The sequence below is a fragment of the Sebastes fasciatus genome, chromosome 4 (assembly GCF_043250625.1).
Source record: "Sebastes fasciatus isolate fSebFas1 chromosome 4, fSebFas1.pri, whole genome shotgun sequence".
NCBI classification, from domain to species: Eukaryota; Metazoa; Chordata; class Actinopteri; order Perciformes; family Sebastidae; genus Sebastes; species Sebastes fasciatus.
The window spans coordinates 12,904,620-12,920,836 of NC_133798.1; the positions used below are offsets into that span (position 1 = coordinate 12,904,620).

At 40.2% G+C, this 16,217-nt stretch overlaps 1 protein-coding gene across 1 annotated transcript; it reads left to right on the forward strand.

The window, feature by feature from the left end:
• The first annotated feature begins 42 nt into the window (after positions 1 to 42).
• Positions 43 to 11,733, forward strand: LOC141765842 (myosin heavy chain, fast skeletal muscle-like). The gene is made up of 41 exons (XM_074632091.1): positions 43 to 72; positions 210 to 243; positions 568 to 789; positions 865 to 1,008; positions 1,105 to 1,261; positions 1,353 to 1,380; positions 1,469 to 1,568; positions 1,674 to 1,766; positions 1,855 to 1,918; positions 2,000 to 2,098; positions 2,191 to 2,294; positions 2,406 to 2,544; positions 2,657 to 2,775; positions 3,063 to 3,212; positions 3,312 to 3,482; positions 3,571 to 3,871; positions 4,005 to 4,069; positions 4,170 to 4,257; positions 4,370 to 4,487; positions 4,571 to 4,694; positions 5,872 to 6,008; positions 6,092 to 6,347; positions 6,432 to 6,674; positions 6,759 to 6,935; positions 7,017 to 7,162; positions 7,253 to 7,343; positions 7,443 to 7,832; positions 7,944 to 8,070; positions 8,160 to 8,278; positions 8,365 to 8,561; positions 8,862 to 9,045; positions 9,151 to 9,316; positions 9,431 to 9,555; positions 9,663 to 9,971; positions 10,065 to 10,268; positions 10,374 to 10,499; positions 10,588 to 10,758; positions 10,851 to 10,955; positions 11,066 to 11,161; positions 11,283 to 11,414; positions 11,632 to 11,733. Exons 3-41 carry the CDS (start codon positions 583 to 585, stop codon positions 11,650 to 11,652), a joined length of 5,793 nt encoding a protein of 1,930 aa, XP_074488192.1. The 5' UTR covers positions 43 to 72; positions 210 to 243; positions 568 to 582; the 3' UTR covers positions 11,653 to 11,733.
• Positions 11,734 to 16,217: the final 4,484 nt, after the last annotated feature.

Genomic DNA, 16,217 nt, shown 5'->3' on the forward strand with positions numbered 1-16,217 from the left:
ACCTGATTCAATATAAAGGCTACTTGAGAACACAACCGTGTGTGCCACTGAAGACCTGAGTTCCTGCTTGTGGTAAGACTTTATGCTCTTAATCTTGAGACCATTTTAATTTGTTCTTCATTAAAGAAATAAGTTATGTTAATAGAATCATTTGTTGAGTAAAACTTGTTTTACACCTACTTAATAACAATAAAACCTGTTTTGAACAGGATTGGTGAATACTGTTGACATAGAGGTGGTCAGGTAAGGACAACTTTCAAATGTTTAACTTTTCTTTACAAGCGTTTACTACTTATGTAAAATTTGTCTCATTCATTGCATGTCTAGAGTTATTCATCCAAACATTTTGACAAAACACAACAATATGTTAGTATTTATTCTCAGTAAAATCTAAGTCTGAAAAGGACTTTGAGTAAAGTTGAAGCCCACCTGTACAGTAACGATACACAGACATGGATTCAGTATGGATATGTTCACTATTCAGCAGAATTTAGAGAATGCTGTTTAATAACATGCCCTTAAAACATTGGTATAATGTTGGCAGTTCCTTTTTAAATTATCTAACAGACATCAGCCGGCACCATGAGTACGGACGCGGAGATGGCCCAATACGGCAAAGCCTCCATTTACCTTCGTAAACCAGAGAGGGAGAGGATTGAGGCTCAAACTGCACCATTTGATGCCAAGAGTGCCTGCTACGTGGCCGATGTCAAGGAGCTGTACTTGAAGGGAACGATCATCAAGAAAGATGGTGACAAAGTCACCGTCAAAGTCCTTGACACTCAGGAGGTTGGTATCGTAAAGTCAGAGTCAACTGGGTTTTCAATATGATCAGTTCTCATTGTGACAAATGTTGTGTTACAGGAAAAGGTAGTTAAAGAAGCTGACGTCTCTCCAATGAACCCTCCAAAGTATGACAAGATTGAGGACATGGCCATGATGACCCATCTCAATGAAGCCTCTGTGCTGTATAACCTCAAAGAGCGTTATGCAGCATGGATGATCTACGTAAGACAATCTGCTTTATGAGAAAAGACAACTATTGAAAATGGCTATACTAGTAGGAAACATAGTTAACGGGTGAATATCTATGATCACTTTCAGACCTACTCTGGGTTGTTCTGTGCCACTGTGAACCCCTACAAGTGGCTCCCAGTGTACGATGCTGAATGTGTAGGTGCCTATAGAGGCAAGAAGCGTATGGAGGCTCCACCCCACATCTTCTCTGTCTCTGACAACGCTTATCAGTTCATGGCGACTGGTAAGTCATGACTATAACAATGTAGAATTTGTCACTATGAGGTTTCTGTTGCAGTAAAACATAGTTAATTCCTTTGTTTTGGATTCAACAGATAGGGAGAACCAGTCTGTCTTGATCACGTAAGTTTGTTACATTTACATTTGTTTAATGTGTTTAGCATAGTCAAATATCTTGATCAAATACTTATATATCTGTGTCCATACCTAGTGGAGAGTCTGGTGCTGGAAAGACTGTGAACACCAAGCGTGTCATCCAGTACTTTGCAACAATCTCAGTTGAGGGGGCCAAGAAGAGGGACACTTCAAAGGTATGTTACTGATGATTACAATTCAAGGATCTTTACCTAAGGAATATTTTTTCCAGAGAAAAATAAAGTCATTAACCAAAAATAAATTCTAAACCTGGATTATAGGGGTCACTGGAGGATCAGATTATTGCAGCCAATCCCCTGCTGGAGTCCTATGGTAACGCCAAAACTGTGAGGAATGACAACTCTTCTCGTTTTGTAAGTATGAAATGATTTCTACAAATGAGAGGTCTTGTTAAAGATTGCCCATGTGGAGGGACATTAAACATCCCTTTGTTCCAAACAGGGTAAATTCATCAGAATCCATTTCGGCACAACTGGCAAACTGGCTAGTGCTGATATTGAGACATGTAAGTAACAATCCTCAAAGTACATACAAATGACTGGAATTGACAATTGACCGGGCTGTGACTTACGAACAATATTTTTAGATCTGCTGGAGAAGTCTAGAGTGACATTCCAGCTTCCTGCTGAGAGGGGCTACCACATCTTCTATCAGATGATGACCGCCCACAAACCTGAGCTGATTGGTAAACAGATTGAGAATTTGCACGTTTAACATACTTATAGTTTTCATATGAAAAAAATGTTATGAACATTTTCACCCTTTTTTGATTTCCAGATTTGGCACTCATCACAACCAACCCCTACGACTTCCCAATGTGCAGCATGGGTCAGATCACTGTGGCCAGCATTGATGACAAAGTTGAGCTGGAAGCCACTGATGTGAGTGATCTTCACTTCAAAATATTTAAATATATTCTGCATTAAATGCAACATCAAAAGTGCATTTTCTACAATGATTATGTTTTGTGTGGACACATCTTTTGTACTCAGAATGCTATTGATATCCTGGGCTTCACTAATGAAGAGAAGATGAGCATCTACAAGAATACTGGTGCTGTCCTCCACCATGGTAACATGAAGTTCAAGCAGAAGCAGCGTGAGGAGCAGGCTGAGCCAGACGGCACAGAGGGTGAGTATTTAATGTCAGCTCAAAGTGAATAGCTTGGGAACAACAGTAAAAAAAAGTTTAATCATACTTGTTTCTGTTCATATCATGATGGAAATCACTGAACTATTTTCAGAGGCTGACAAGGTTGCTTACTTGCTGGGTCTGAACTCGGCTGACATGCTGAAGGCTATGTGCTATCCCAGAGTGAAAGTCGGAAATGAGTATGTCACCAAGGGACAGACTGTAAATCAGGTAAACATAAATTATCAATATCCAATATTCTACTATTTAGTTAGTTCTACTAAAATAATGTAGTGCAGGATTTATTAGAAACAAAGAAATGCAATGTCAGTGTTCAATTTATTACTATTTTCCATGAGTTTTACACATTGAATGCTAAATGCATAATGCATAATAAGTCAAGGACCATCTTAGATGGATTTTTTGTTTCATTTATCTCACAAATTAAAAATACTAGTAATCCATTATTTTACAAAATGATTGACTGACAATCAAATAACATCCTTGTTTTTATTTAGGTGATGAACTCAGTGACTGCCCTCGCCAAGTCTATCTATGAGAAGATGTTCTTGTGGATGGTCGTCCGTATCAACCAGATGTTGGACACTAAACAGGCGAGGCAGTTCTACATCGGTGTCCTGGATATCGCTGGCTTTGAAATCTTTGATGTAAGCTTCATTTCCAACAATTGACCAGCCAATACTTTCTATGACAGAATCATTCTTATTGCCTACAAGAGATTATACTGAGTATTTGTCTCCTCGCAGTTCAACACACTGGAGCAGCTGTGCATCAACTTCACCAATGAGAAACTGCAACAGTTTTTCAACCACACCATGTTTGTCCTGGAGCAAGAGGAGTACAAGAAGGAGGGTATTATCTGGGAGTTCATTGACTTTGGCATGGACTTGGCTGCCTGCATCGAGCTGATTGAAAAGGTAATCACTTCATTTTGTGATTATATGTAATTGTTCTTAATTTGACGTAATGTAACACTTAATGACACTTCTTCCCGCTTTTTTCAAGCCCATGGGTATCTTCTCCATCCTTGAAGAGGAGTGCATGTTCCCCAAGGCCACAGACACATCCTTCAAGAACAAGCTGTATGACCAGCATCTTGGCAAAAACAAAGCATTTGAGAAGCCAAAGCCCGCCAAAGGCAAGGCTGAGGCCCACTTCTCCCTGGTGCACTATGCTGGTACCGTGGACTACAATATCGGTGGCTGGCTGGACAAGAACAAGGATCCACTGAATGAGTCTGTCATTCAGCTGTACCAGAAGTCCTCAGTGAAACTGCTGCCTGTTCTGTATCCTCCTGTCGTTGAGGGTATGATAGTTTCCACAGTAAACTAAAACACATTTTAAGGTTATAGATACTGAATGTTTTCAACAGTAGCATGTGTTCATATAAATTTGATGTGTTGTTCTAAAAAAGCATGTCTACTTAAAATTATCAACAGAGGCTTCCAAGAAGGGAGGCAAGAAGAAGGGTGGTTCTATGCAGACTGTGTCTTCACAGTTTAGGGTAAGGTTTAACTTTGCAAATTTATCCTATATATCTCAGTTTACAGTCAAGTTCACAATTGTGGCATTTTATGACAAAAGTCACCATTTTACATCTACAGGAGAACTTGGGCAAGCTGATGACTAACTTGAGGGCCACCCATCCTCACTTTGTGCGCTGCCTGATTCCCAATGAGTCAAAGACTCCAGGTACATAGAGATCATAATCTCGACACTTTGTTGGTATGGTTTACTTAAAATGGGGCCGCTTCAACTGAGACTATTTATTCAAAGAAGTTGTTATGAAATGTCTTTTTTACAGGTCTCATGGAGAACTTCCTGGTTATCCATCAGCTCAGGTGTAACGGTGTGCTGGAGGGTATTAGAATCTGCAGAAAAGGTTTCCCCAGCAGAATCATCTATGCTGACTTCAAACAGAGGTATCAATGGACATTTTAATAACATTTTGATGCAGATTATTGAAATAAAATGCTCACACTGACCATTAATTATCTCATTAAAGGTACAAGGTACTGAATGCCAGTGTCATCCCTGACGGACAGTTCATTGACAACAAGAAGGCTTCAGAGAAGCTGCTTGGGTCAATTGATGTTCCTCATGATGAGTACAAATTCGGACACACCAAGGTAAGCACTTGATTTCCTTATTTTACTGAAGAATAATTACCAAGGAGGTTAAGTTGTTCAGTCCAGTGTGTTTGATTGTTTTTCGGTTAACCCTTTGAGACCCACAATAGACCATTTTTTGTCTTTTTTTGGGGGGGTGCGGGGAACAGTGGGTCTTTAGGGGAAGATAGCAGGTCAGCAGTATATGTCACATAGTGGTAAATCATCTGAAAGCTGGGAACCTGAATATAAATTGCAGATGCAGCTCAGCACTGTGTGTCTAGTTGTTCTAGTCATGAATCAGAAATAAACATGAAAATAAATTGTGAAATTTTATCTTAGAAATCTTAGAACTTTGGCATTAGGTGATGTCTGCAAGAATTTCATTTTTTGGCGATTTGATGGCGAGCACTTCTGTTCTGGAAACTGCTCAGAAACCCCCTTATTGTCAATATACCTAGGAAAACCATTAAGACACTGACTGCCCTATGGTCTCTAGTGTCTGGTTTTAAAGTTTCATGAGGCTGTGATTATCCTAGAGGTCACCACAAGTCATTTTAAACAGTAAGGTCAAATTACTAAAAAAAATGGTCTCACTGTATGAAATGGCTACTATGGGGACTAACATCATCAAACATGAATACAATTGGGCTCATTGGATCCACAAGAGTCTCAGCTTTACATTGATACCCAACTTTATGCAATTCCAAGACTGTTTAGGGACCCCAGTATGCAGAAATATTCAAACACATCATTTTTAGAATAACCGAAAATAACAGATTTATACTGCATTCAACAAACTGCATGGTTTTTGCCCAAAATTGCATAGGATTGTCATAAAGTTAGCATGTCTGTAAAGCTGGTGGGCAGCAGAGTCCTGCCGTGTGTTTGGCAGAGCTAACAGCTCACAGGGCTAATAGAGCTAACAGAGCTTACGGAACTAAACACACAGCAGGACTGAAATTTTCTGTTCAGAGGAAGCATTACACAGTGAACTGCAGTTTAGCTGCAGACAGCCGGTGCAGACAGCTGCAAAATGATAGTGTATCTACATATGAGTGAAAAAGGCTTCCGATATGCTTGCGTACTAAACGAAAAATTATCCTTGTTTGTTTGTTTGTTTGTTTGTTTTACAGGGTGTGAAGTATTCGCTATCAGAGTTCATCCTACATTCATTTTTTAATTTTTGTTTGTTCAGGTGTTCTTCAAGGCCGGTCTGCTGGGTACCCTTGAAGAAATGAGGGATGAAAAACTGTCATCTCTGGTCACCATGACTCAGGCTTTGTGCCGTGGTTACGTCATGAGAAAGGAATATGTGAAGATGACAGAGAGGAGGCATGTTTAAAACAGCTCAATCTGAATGATGATATGAAAGATGACAAGCAACATTGTCCATAACAGCTACTTCTTCTCTGCAGGGAAGCCATATATACCATCCAGTACAATATCCGCTCATTCATGAATGTGAAACACTGGCCATGGATGAAGGTGTACTACAAGATCAAGCCTCTGCTGAAGAGTGCTGAAACTGAGAAGGAGCTGTCAAATATGAAGGAGAACTATGATAAGATGAAAACTGACTTGGCTGCTGCCCTGGCAAAGAAGAAGGAACTGGAGGAGAAGATGGTGTCCATTCTGCAGGAGAAGAATGATCTGCAGCTGCAAATCGCATCTGTAAGTACACATCAACAGGCAGTTATGCTTTTTCACGTTTTTCAATGTTAATGTGCTAACATCTATTTTCATAAAATGGACTAGGAAGGAGAGAATCTCTCAGATGCTGAGGAGAGATGTGAGGGACTTATCAAGAGTAAGATCCAGATGGAGGCCAAACTCAAAGAGACAACTGAGAGACTGGAGGATGAAGAGGAAATCAATGCTGAGCTCACTGCCAAGAAGAGAAAGCTGGAGGATGAATGCTCTGAGCTCAAGAAGGATATTGATGACCTGGAGCTTACCTTGGCCAAAGTGGAGAAGGAGAAACATGCCACTGAGAACAAGGTTCGCAAATAATAATCTGTCCATCAGATCAAGTACAATTATAGTAATTACCATTTATTGACAAGTACTTTCTTGCACACTTAGGTGAAGAACCTGACCGAGGAGATGGCCTCTCAGGATGAGAGCGTTGCTAAGCTGACCAAGGAAAAGAAAGCCCTTCAGGAGGCTCATCAGCAGACTCTTGATGACCTGCAGGCTGAGGAAGACAAAGTCAACACTCTGACCAAGGCCAAGACCAAGCTTGAGCAGCAAGTGGATGATGTAAGTTTACAAAGACACTTGGATTGGCAAAGCAAGTTTCTTCTTGAATATGATAATTAAAAACTCATATTATGTGTACAGCTTGAAGGTTCTCTGGAGCAAGAAAAGAAGCTGCGTATGGACCTTGAGAGAGCCAAGAGGAAGCTTGAGGGTGATCTGAAACTGGCCCAGGAATCCGTCATGGATCTTGAAAATGAAAAGCAGCAGTCTGATGAGAAAATTAAAAAGTAATATAGTTTTTTAATTTGTACAACAATCATTCTTTTAAAATTGTGGTCAACTGCATGAACTCTATACTTTAACTATCACTCTCACAGGAAGGACTTTGAAATCAGTCAGCTCCTTAGCAAGATTGAAGATGAGCAGTCACTGGGTGCTCAGCTTCAGAAGAAGATCAAGGAGCTTCAGGTGACATATTGTGTTACACAAAACATTACTGTATACATTTCCTATTTTGTGTATTAAAAGTGAAAGTTTACTGAAAAACATTACATCTACATTCAACAGGCCCGTATTGAGGAACTGGAGGAGGAGATTGAGGCTGAGCGCGCTGCTCGTGCCAAGGTTGAGAAGCAGAGAGCTGACCTCTCCAGGGAACTTGAGGAGATCAGTGAGAGGCTGGAGGAGGCCGGTGGTGCCACTGCTGCTCAGATTGAGATGAACAAGAAGCGTGAGGCTGAGTTCCAGAAGGTCCGTCGTGACCTTGAGGAATCCACTCTGCAGCATGAAGCCACTGCTTCTGCTCTTCGCAAGAAGCAGGCTGACAGCGTTGCTGAGCTGGGAGAGCAGATTGACAACCTCCAGCGTGTTAAGCAGAAGCTTGAGAAGGAAAAGAGTGAATACAAGATGGAGATTGATGACCTCTCCAGCAACATGGAGAACGTTGCTAAAGCAAAGGTACACAATGCATTACATGCTATTTTAATACACAAATTAGAATTGTAAATAAGGTAATTAACATTATAAATAAAATCTGATCACGGTTCTCATTTGTCTTTTCCTCATTAGGGAAATCTTGAAAAGATGTGCCGTACTCTTGAGGACCAATTTAGCGAACTGAAGACTAAGAATGATGAAAATGTCCGTCAAATCAATGATTCAAATGCACAGAAAGCTCGTCTCATGACAGAAAATGGTCTCTACAAGTTATCCATGAATGAAATGTTTTATAGGTTATTGAGAAACGTAACATAAACTAATGTATTGTGATATCTTCCACACAAGGTGAGTTCGGCCGTCAAATTGAAGAGAAAGAAGCTCTCGTCTCCCAGCTGACCAGAGGCAAACAGGCCTTCACACAGCAGATTGAGGAGCTGAAGAGAACGACTGAAGAGGAGATTAAGGTAAGAAACCATTTAGTAAGTGTGTATTGGTATTATTTATTTGATATGAGGACATTTTGTGAATTCAATAATATTTCTTACACCAGTCCAAGAATGCTCTTGCCCATGGACTGCAATCAGCTCGCCATGACTGTGATCTGCTGAGGGAGCAGTTTGAGGAAGAGCAGGAGGCCAAAGCTGAACTGCAGCGTGGAATGTCCAAGGCCAACAGCGAGGTGGCTCAGTGGAGATCTAAGTATGAAACTGATGCTATCCAGCGCACTGAGGAGCTTGAGGAATCCAAGTGAGTAACATTCAAACAATTAAATGGCCAGTTCAGAAGTGAAGCATTTTAGCATAACTCAACTGACAACTGCATTGTTTTTGTCAATACTTGCATTTAAACAATGGTATCCAATCATTTTAAATGTGTTCAGTGTATTATTTTGGGGCATACATTTTAGAATATAGCATCTTTCATATGTTCATTTAGGTTCTAAAAAAGATGAAATTATTTGTATTTAAGATATGCAAACATATCTGGAATAAGTATTTGTAACTTTAACAATTTGACTGAGAGACAAATCTTACCTTTTCCAAACAGGAAAAAGCTGGCCCAGCGCCTTCAGGAGGCTGAGGAACAGATTGAGGCAGTGAATTCCAAGTGTGCTTCTCTTGAGAAAACCAAACAGAGGCTCCAGAGTGAGGTGGAGGACCTCATGATTGATGTGGAGAGGGCCAATGGTCTGGCTGCCAACCTGGACAAGAAGCAGAGGAACTTTGACAAGGTAGCATTGTTTACTTTGTGTGGCCAGGCCATACAAACAATGACAGATATATTTATTTGTCTTGATGTTGCTAACCAACTAAACTCTATTAACTGTGACATTAAGGTGTTGGCAGAGTGGAAACAGAAGTACGAGGAGGGTCAGGCAGAGCTTGAGGGAGCACAGAAGGAGGCTCGTTCTCTCAGCACTGAGCTGTTCAAGATGAAGAACTCTTATGAGGAAACTCTGGATCACCTGGAGACCATGAAGCGTGAAAACAAGAACCTGCAACGTGAGTTTTATATTATGTAACCGAATATTGTATTAGACGCATGTGTGTAGAATTAAGTGTTTCTATTTTACATTTTAAGGCTTAACGATATAAAACACATGTATCTCTCTGCAGAGGAGATCTCTGATCTGACTGAACAAATTGGCGAGACTGGCAAGAGTATCCATGAGCTGGAGAAGACCAAGAAGCAGGTGGAGACGGAGAAGTCTGAGATCCAGACAGCTCTTGAAGAGGCTGAGGTAAAAAAATTCTAGGGAGATCTTATGAAAAAAAAAAAAATCATGGACAAATGTACAATAAAAGGTTTGAAGGCATAAATGAATATTTCATTCTTTGACATCATCAGGGAACTCTGGAACACGAAGAGTCTAAGATCCTGCGTGTCCAACTGGAGCTCAACCAGATTAAGGGTGAGGTGGACAGGAAGCTGGCAGAGAAAGATGAGGAGATGGAGCAGATCAAGAGGAACAGCCAGAGGGTGATTGACGCCATGCAGAGCAATCTGGATTCTGAGGTCAGGAGCAGGAACGATGCCCTGAGAATCAAGAAGAAGATGGAGGGAGACCTGAATGAGATGGAGATTCAGCTGAGCCACGCCAATCGCCAGGCAGCTGAGTCCCAGAAGCAGCTGAGGAATGTGCAAGCACAGCTGAAGGTATTGTAAAACACACAGTTGTTGCACAGACTATGGTCAGTGCAGGTACATTTTGGCATTCATGTGAATATTTTCCTGGAATGTTTTCACTAGGATGCACAACTGCATCTTGATGATGCTGTCAGAGCCCAGGAAGACTTCAAGGAACAAGCTGCTATGGTGGATCGCAGGAACGGTCTCATGTTGGCTGAAATTGAGGAACTTAGAGCTGCTCTGGAACAGACAGAGAGAAGCCGCAAGATCGCTGAGCAGGAGCTTGTGGACGCCAGTGAGCGTGTTGGACTTCTGCACTCTCAGGTGAACAAACCCAATCATTTCTTCAATAATTAAAAAATCAAATTAGATTCTAAATAACGTGAGGCACATGATAAATTAAATGACTAAATCTTTTTCAACTTTTAGAACACAAGCCTTCTGAACACCAAGAAGAAGCTTGAGTCTGACCTGGTCCAGGTCCAGGGTGAAGTGGATGACACTGTTCAGGAAGCAAGAAATGCAGAGGAGAAGGCCAAGAAGGCCATCACTGATGTAGGTTTAAATTAAATTTGGTCTTACTTCTACTCCAATGTGTTTTTTCAAGATATTTCTCATTAGTATTTTATGCTGTCTCCTTTAGGCTGCTATGATGGCTGAGGAGCTGAAGAAGGAGCAGGATACTAGCTCTCACCTGGAGAGGATGAAGAAGAACCTGGAGGTCGCTGTAAAGGACCTACAGCACCGCCTGGATGAGGCTGAGAACCTGGCCATGAAGGGTGGCAAGAAGCAGCTCCAAAAACTTGAGTCTAGGGTAAGAAAGTTATGTTAAGATTTGCGCAGTCAAACAAATGTAGGAAAATATATGGATTCTAAATATTCTATGAATATTCTGTTTTTTCAAAGGTGCGTGAGCTGGAGGCAGAGGTTGAAGCTGAGCAGAGACGTGGAGCTGATGCTGTCAAGGGTGTCCGCAAATATGAGAGGAGGGTGAAGGAGCTCACCTATCAGGTACAGTCACTTTTAAAGTTAACATACAAATCAACTTATGTTGATTTAACTTATTACTAAAAAGATGTCAAGATGTACTTTATATTTTACTTTAAAATAAACTTCCACAGACTGAAGAGGACAAGAAAAACGTTACCAGGCTGCAGGATCTGGTTGACAAGTTGCAGCTCAAGGTGAAGGCCTACAAGAGGCAGTCTGAGGAGGCGGTAAGGAAAACTTGTTCCTTTTCATCACTGAAAACTTGATAATGTGGCAGATTTATTTCACACAAAGCAGACCTTTTGTCTTTTAGGACATTAACAAATGTCAATCTCTGTGTTTTTTCAGGAGGAGCAGGCCAACACTCATCTGTCCAAGTGCAGGAAGGTCCAGCATGAGCTGGAGGAGGCCGAGGAGCGTGCTGACATTGCAGAGTCACAGGTCAACAAGCTGAGAGCCAAGAGCCGTGACTCTGGCAAGGTAAATATATACACAATTTAGCTTAATTAAAATTAAATCAAACGAAATTCCTCTTACTTTAATTTATATCACACAATACTTTAGTTATGACTGAAAAAAATTACCATTATAGCGTTAAGCTTCATAAAATTAACGATAAACAAAAGCTTTAGAGAGTATGTGTATGCAGGCACATATTGTATGTACTGTATGTATTTATTGTTTTATGTTTTTACAGGGAAAAGAGGCAGCTGAGTAAAGAACTTCATTTGATGGGTTCTTTCTAATCATACAATATGATGTGAAATGTACCACAATAAAACTATTTTTTGATCTTAAATTGCATTGTCTGTGTTATTTTGTTTTTGTTTTTCTTCATTTTCCTTTTCCTTTATTTGGTTTTACTCTGACATTTACATAAACATACTTAATTATAAACATATATGATGAGAACCAACTTTTCCACTTTTTACAATGAATTGGAATATCATCATACCAGTTCTCTAATAATGGGGTATCTGGTTTAAGCCATTTCTTAGTTATTGCTTTTCTAGCAGCTACACTCAATATTCCAAATAAGTATTTTTTTTTTTATATTTGTAGATGTTGAAAGTAGAAGACCAAACAGGAGTTCGTCCCACTTAAAGACTATGTTTGTACCAAATATGGTAACTAATTCTGTGTAAATCTTACGCCAAAAAGAATTTACTTTTGGACAGGCCCAAAACAGGTGATAGTGGTTAGCTACCTGGGAGCCACAGTTCCTCCAGCAGCTGGAAGAGCCTGAATGATGAGACTTTTGAGCAGGTGTAATAAAAAATCTACTAACAGTCTTCCAGCCAAACGCTCTCCTTAAGGTTGAGCTCGATATCTTCCATTGAAATTCACAATATTGTAACCAAACTTCTTCTAGAATGCAGCTATTAGTTTCGCGTTCCCATTTTTGTTTCATGTGTGCTTGCTATTTCAGCCTCCTGAAGTCCTCTATATATTCTTGAAATTACTTTAAGCCTCGAATCTGTTTTATAGGCACTTCTAAAAACGTTCAATAGGTTGTTTTCGATGCCTTGTGACTCTCTAACATAGAACTATTTATGTGATGGCGTACCTGAAGAAATCTAAAAAAGTCACTATTATTTAACCCATACAGTCTTTTCAATGTCTGAAAATCAGTCAATGTCCCGTTGTTGAAAAAGGTACAGTATGAGGAGAGGCCTCGAGTAGCCCAACCCTTATAGCTTGCATCCAATTTATTTGGGGTGAAATCAAGGTCATGGGAGCACCAGAATCTTTATCTCTTCAAGTGAGCCACTCTTAGTGATGATATTTAACCATAATTTCAAAGATAAATTAATCTATCTATTACCTGTTTCCATCAAATTTTTAATAAGACTGTTGTCTGAATTGGGACTGTCCCAGATATATTCCCTTCAATTTCTTTCCATCTCGCTTGGTAATCAGGATTACACCAACAATACAAAGTCCTCAATTGGGCCGATATACAATAATTTTTTAGGCAGGGGAGTGCAAGTCCTCCCTTATTCTTCGCCAATTGAAGAGTGTAAAATCTTATCCTTGGTTTTTTCCCTTGCCAAATATAATGTATATCCCTCTTTCCAGGCCGAATAAGTTTGATACGGCTCCATTTAATTTTATTCTTGCCTTTGGGCTATTGTATAATGCTTGAATAGTTTTAATAAATGTCTGATGTCTGATGAAATCCAAATTGCCCCAAAACTCTATATAAAAACTCCCAATTAACTCGATCAAACGCCTTTTCGGCATCAAGGCTCAATAACACTGCCTCGAGTTGTTTTCAACAATATGATCAATCACATGTAATGTTCGGCGAATGTTATCTTGAGTCTGCCTTTGCTGAATAAAACCCGTCTGATCTAAACTTATTATTTGGGGGAGGATTTTTCCTAACCTCTTTGCGAAATTGTAGGTAAAGATCTTATAATCTTGATTCAGTACACTTATCGGCCGATAACTTCCACATTCAAGTTTATCTTTACCCTCTTTTGGTATCAAAAAAATCACAGCTTCTCTCCAAGAAGGAGGAGTCATGCCAGTCCTGAGTACATGGTTAAACGTGTTCTTCATTTTGGGGGTCAGCAGATCTCTCATTTCCTTGTACCACTCAGAAGGAAAACCATCTGGTCCTGGTGCTTTATTAGGTTTTAAATTTGATATTGCCTCTTTAATTTCTTGATCCTTAATTTCACTAATGAGACACTCATTTTGTTCATCTGTCACCTTTGGTAGTTTAATCAGGTCAAAAAAAGGCTTCCATCTTCGTTTCATCTATTTTGGGCTGTGTATATACATTTTTATAAAAAGTTTCAAATGATCGTTGTATATCCTCTACTTTGCAGTGTATGGAATTTGTTGTAGGATCCTTTATTTTATAAATTGCATTTTCTGCTTGTTGCTTTTTTAATTTATAAGCGAGTAATTTAGCCAATTTTCCTCCTGCTTCATAATATCTTTGTTTTAAAAAAATCAGCTTTCTTTTAATATCGTTTGACAAGATTTAATTTATTTTGTTCTTTTTCCTATCTATTTCCATTTTTGTTCTTTGATTCAGTGTCTTTTTATGTAGATTCTCTAATTCTTTTAATTCTTTTTGTAACCGATCCAATTTTTCTTTTCTCTGCTTTTTCAATTTAGCCTATAATTTTCCCCCTAAGAACGGCCTTGCAAGCATCCCAAAGAATCGGTGGGGAAACTTCCCCGTTGTCATTTTCCTCAAAATAGTCTTTAATATCTTTCCTTATTTGCTGCATCATTTGATTTAGAATCACTGTGTTTAACCTCCAGATAGTTCTCTTCTTTTCAGAACCTAATAATAAATCCATAGAGATTGGGGCGTGGTCTGATAAGTCCATGGTCCCAATATTGCAATTTATCACCCGAAATAAATCTCTTTGAAATGTAAGAAAATAGTCAAGCCTGGAATAGACAGAGTACGGATGAGAATAAAAGGTATAGTCCCTCTTTGTCGAGTTCAAATCCCTCCATATGTCTGAGAGTCCTAGCTCTCCCATCATTAATTTTATATTTTTGGTAGTTTTCTTTTCTTCTGAATAATAAGATTTCGAAGTATCCAGGGTCATGTGAAGTCTGACATTAAAGTCGTCCCCCCCCCCCCTGCAAATTAGGATGCCCTGGGCCTCAGAGCTTATCAATTCAAAGATTTGTTTATAGAATTTTCATTCAGATCCTGGGGGAGCATAGACATTAAGAAAAGTGACTAAAACACCTTGCAGATACCCCCGGACCAGAACAAATCGTCCATCGATATCTTTCTTTTCAAATGTGTTTGTGTTATTTTGATCTGGTCGTGTCCTCCGAGAGAGAGCAAATTTCAGATTTGGATCATTTGTGACACAGCTAAACAAAATTCTATAATCTTTATTGGAATGGCTGGCTATAACATGAAGAATGCTGCATACTTTTTTTTGAGGTACGGGTTTGGGCTGTTTTAAAGACAACAATGACCAACAATATATACCGGATGTAACCATCTGTAACATTTGAGGTCTGGAAAACTAGTAACCGTGCCCCCAATGTGCAAATATAAATAGGTCCCAAGCAAAGGCAATTGAGATAACAGCCAAGACATTCCAGAGACTTCAATATCAAGAATGTCTGAGAGCACTTAGATACTTCAGGAGGTTGGAGAAACTGTTTGAGGAGAAGGGGAAAATGGGTTTGGGTATTGTCATTGTAATTCCAACATTGAAATGTTGCATGGGATTAAATGCATAGGTGGCTTAATTCAAGATAAATTCTTGCTTAAAATCTTTCTTTGGAGGCTAACGCTTTTGATTAAGGCAGTTCAATGAATACTGGCATCCCAGCACAGCTTGAGGGTTTACTTTTGGCATTAATCAAATGCATCCAGCTAGAAAAGTCCAAAAGTGACCAAAAGTGTCAGAGAAGGGAGTTTTATGTGTTCAATAGGAAAGCATATATCAACTGTTCAGAGAATATTCAACCTCCACACTGAGATCACTGTTCTTCTATCAGATAAAGAGGAGTAGCCTAGATAGGGGATTAACTGATACTATTTCAAGGATCTTTGTTATTTTAATTGACCCCACCCTCTCCCTTGATCCCCACATCCGCCAACTTGTCAAAATATCCTTCTACCACCTACGCAACATTGCAAAGATCCGACCCTCACTCACACCCCCTGCTGCCGAGAAGCTCATTCACGCCTTCATCTCCTCCCGCCTTGATTACTGCAACTCTCTCCTCTACAGCATCAGCACCACCTCCATCAATAAACCCCAGCTGGTCCAGAATGCAGCTGCCCGACTCCTCACCCACACCAAATCCTGGCATCACATTACCCCAATACTCAAAGACCTCCACTGGCTCCCTGTCTCCCACCGGATCTCCTACAAAATCCTGACCCTCACCTACAAAGCCCTCCACCAACTTGCTCCCCCCTACCTCTCTGACCTCCTCTCCCCCTACCAACCCCAACGGTCCCTCAGATCCACCTCAGCTGGTCTACGTTCCACCCCCAAGTCCAACCTCTGCAGCTTTGGGGACAGAGCATTCTCAAGGGCAGCTCCCAAACTTTGGAACTCCCTCCCACAAGGCATTAGACAGTCTGATTCCCTCACCCTATTCCAGTCCTGCCTCAAGACCCATCTTTTCTCCTCTGCCTACTGCTAGCCCCCCCCCTCCCCGTACCCATTTGTCCGTGTGTATGTATGAGAGTGCGCCTGTGTGTGTCGTCTGTCTCCTCTTTGTCTCACACCGTTTCCCCCGATAATGTAAAGCATCTTTGAGTTCTTTAAAAGCGCT

Excerpts from the sequence above, each read along its gene's own strand:
- LOC141765842 (XM_074632091.1), top strand. The coding sequence starts at position 583 with ATGAGTACGGACGCGGAGATGGCCCAATACGGCAAAGCCTCCATTTAC. Across the intron at positions 2,099-2,190 it reads CCACAAACCTGAGCTGATTG|ATTTGGCACTCATCACAACC; the intron begins GTAAACAGATTG and ends TTTGATTTCCAG. Across the intron at positions 8,279-8,364 it reads CGACTGAAGAGGAGATTAAG|TCCAAGAATGCTCTTGCCCA; the intron begins GTAAGAAACCAT and ends TTCTTACACCAG.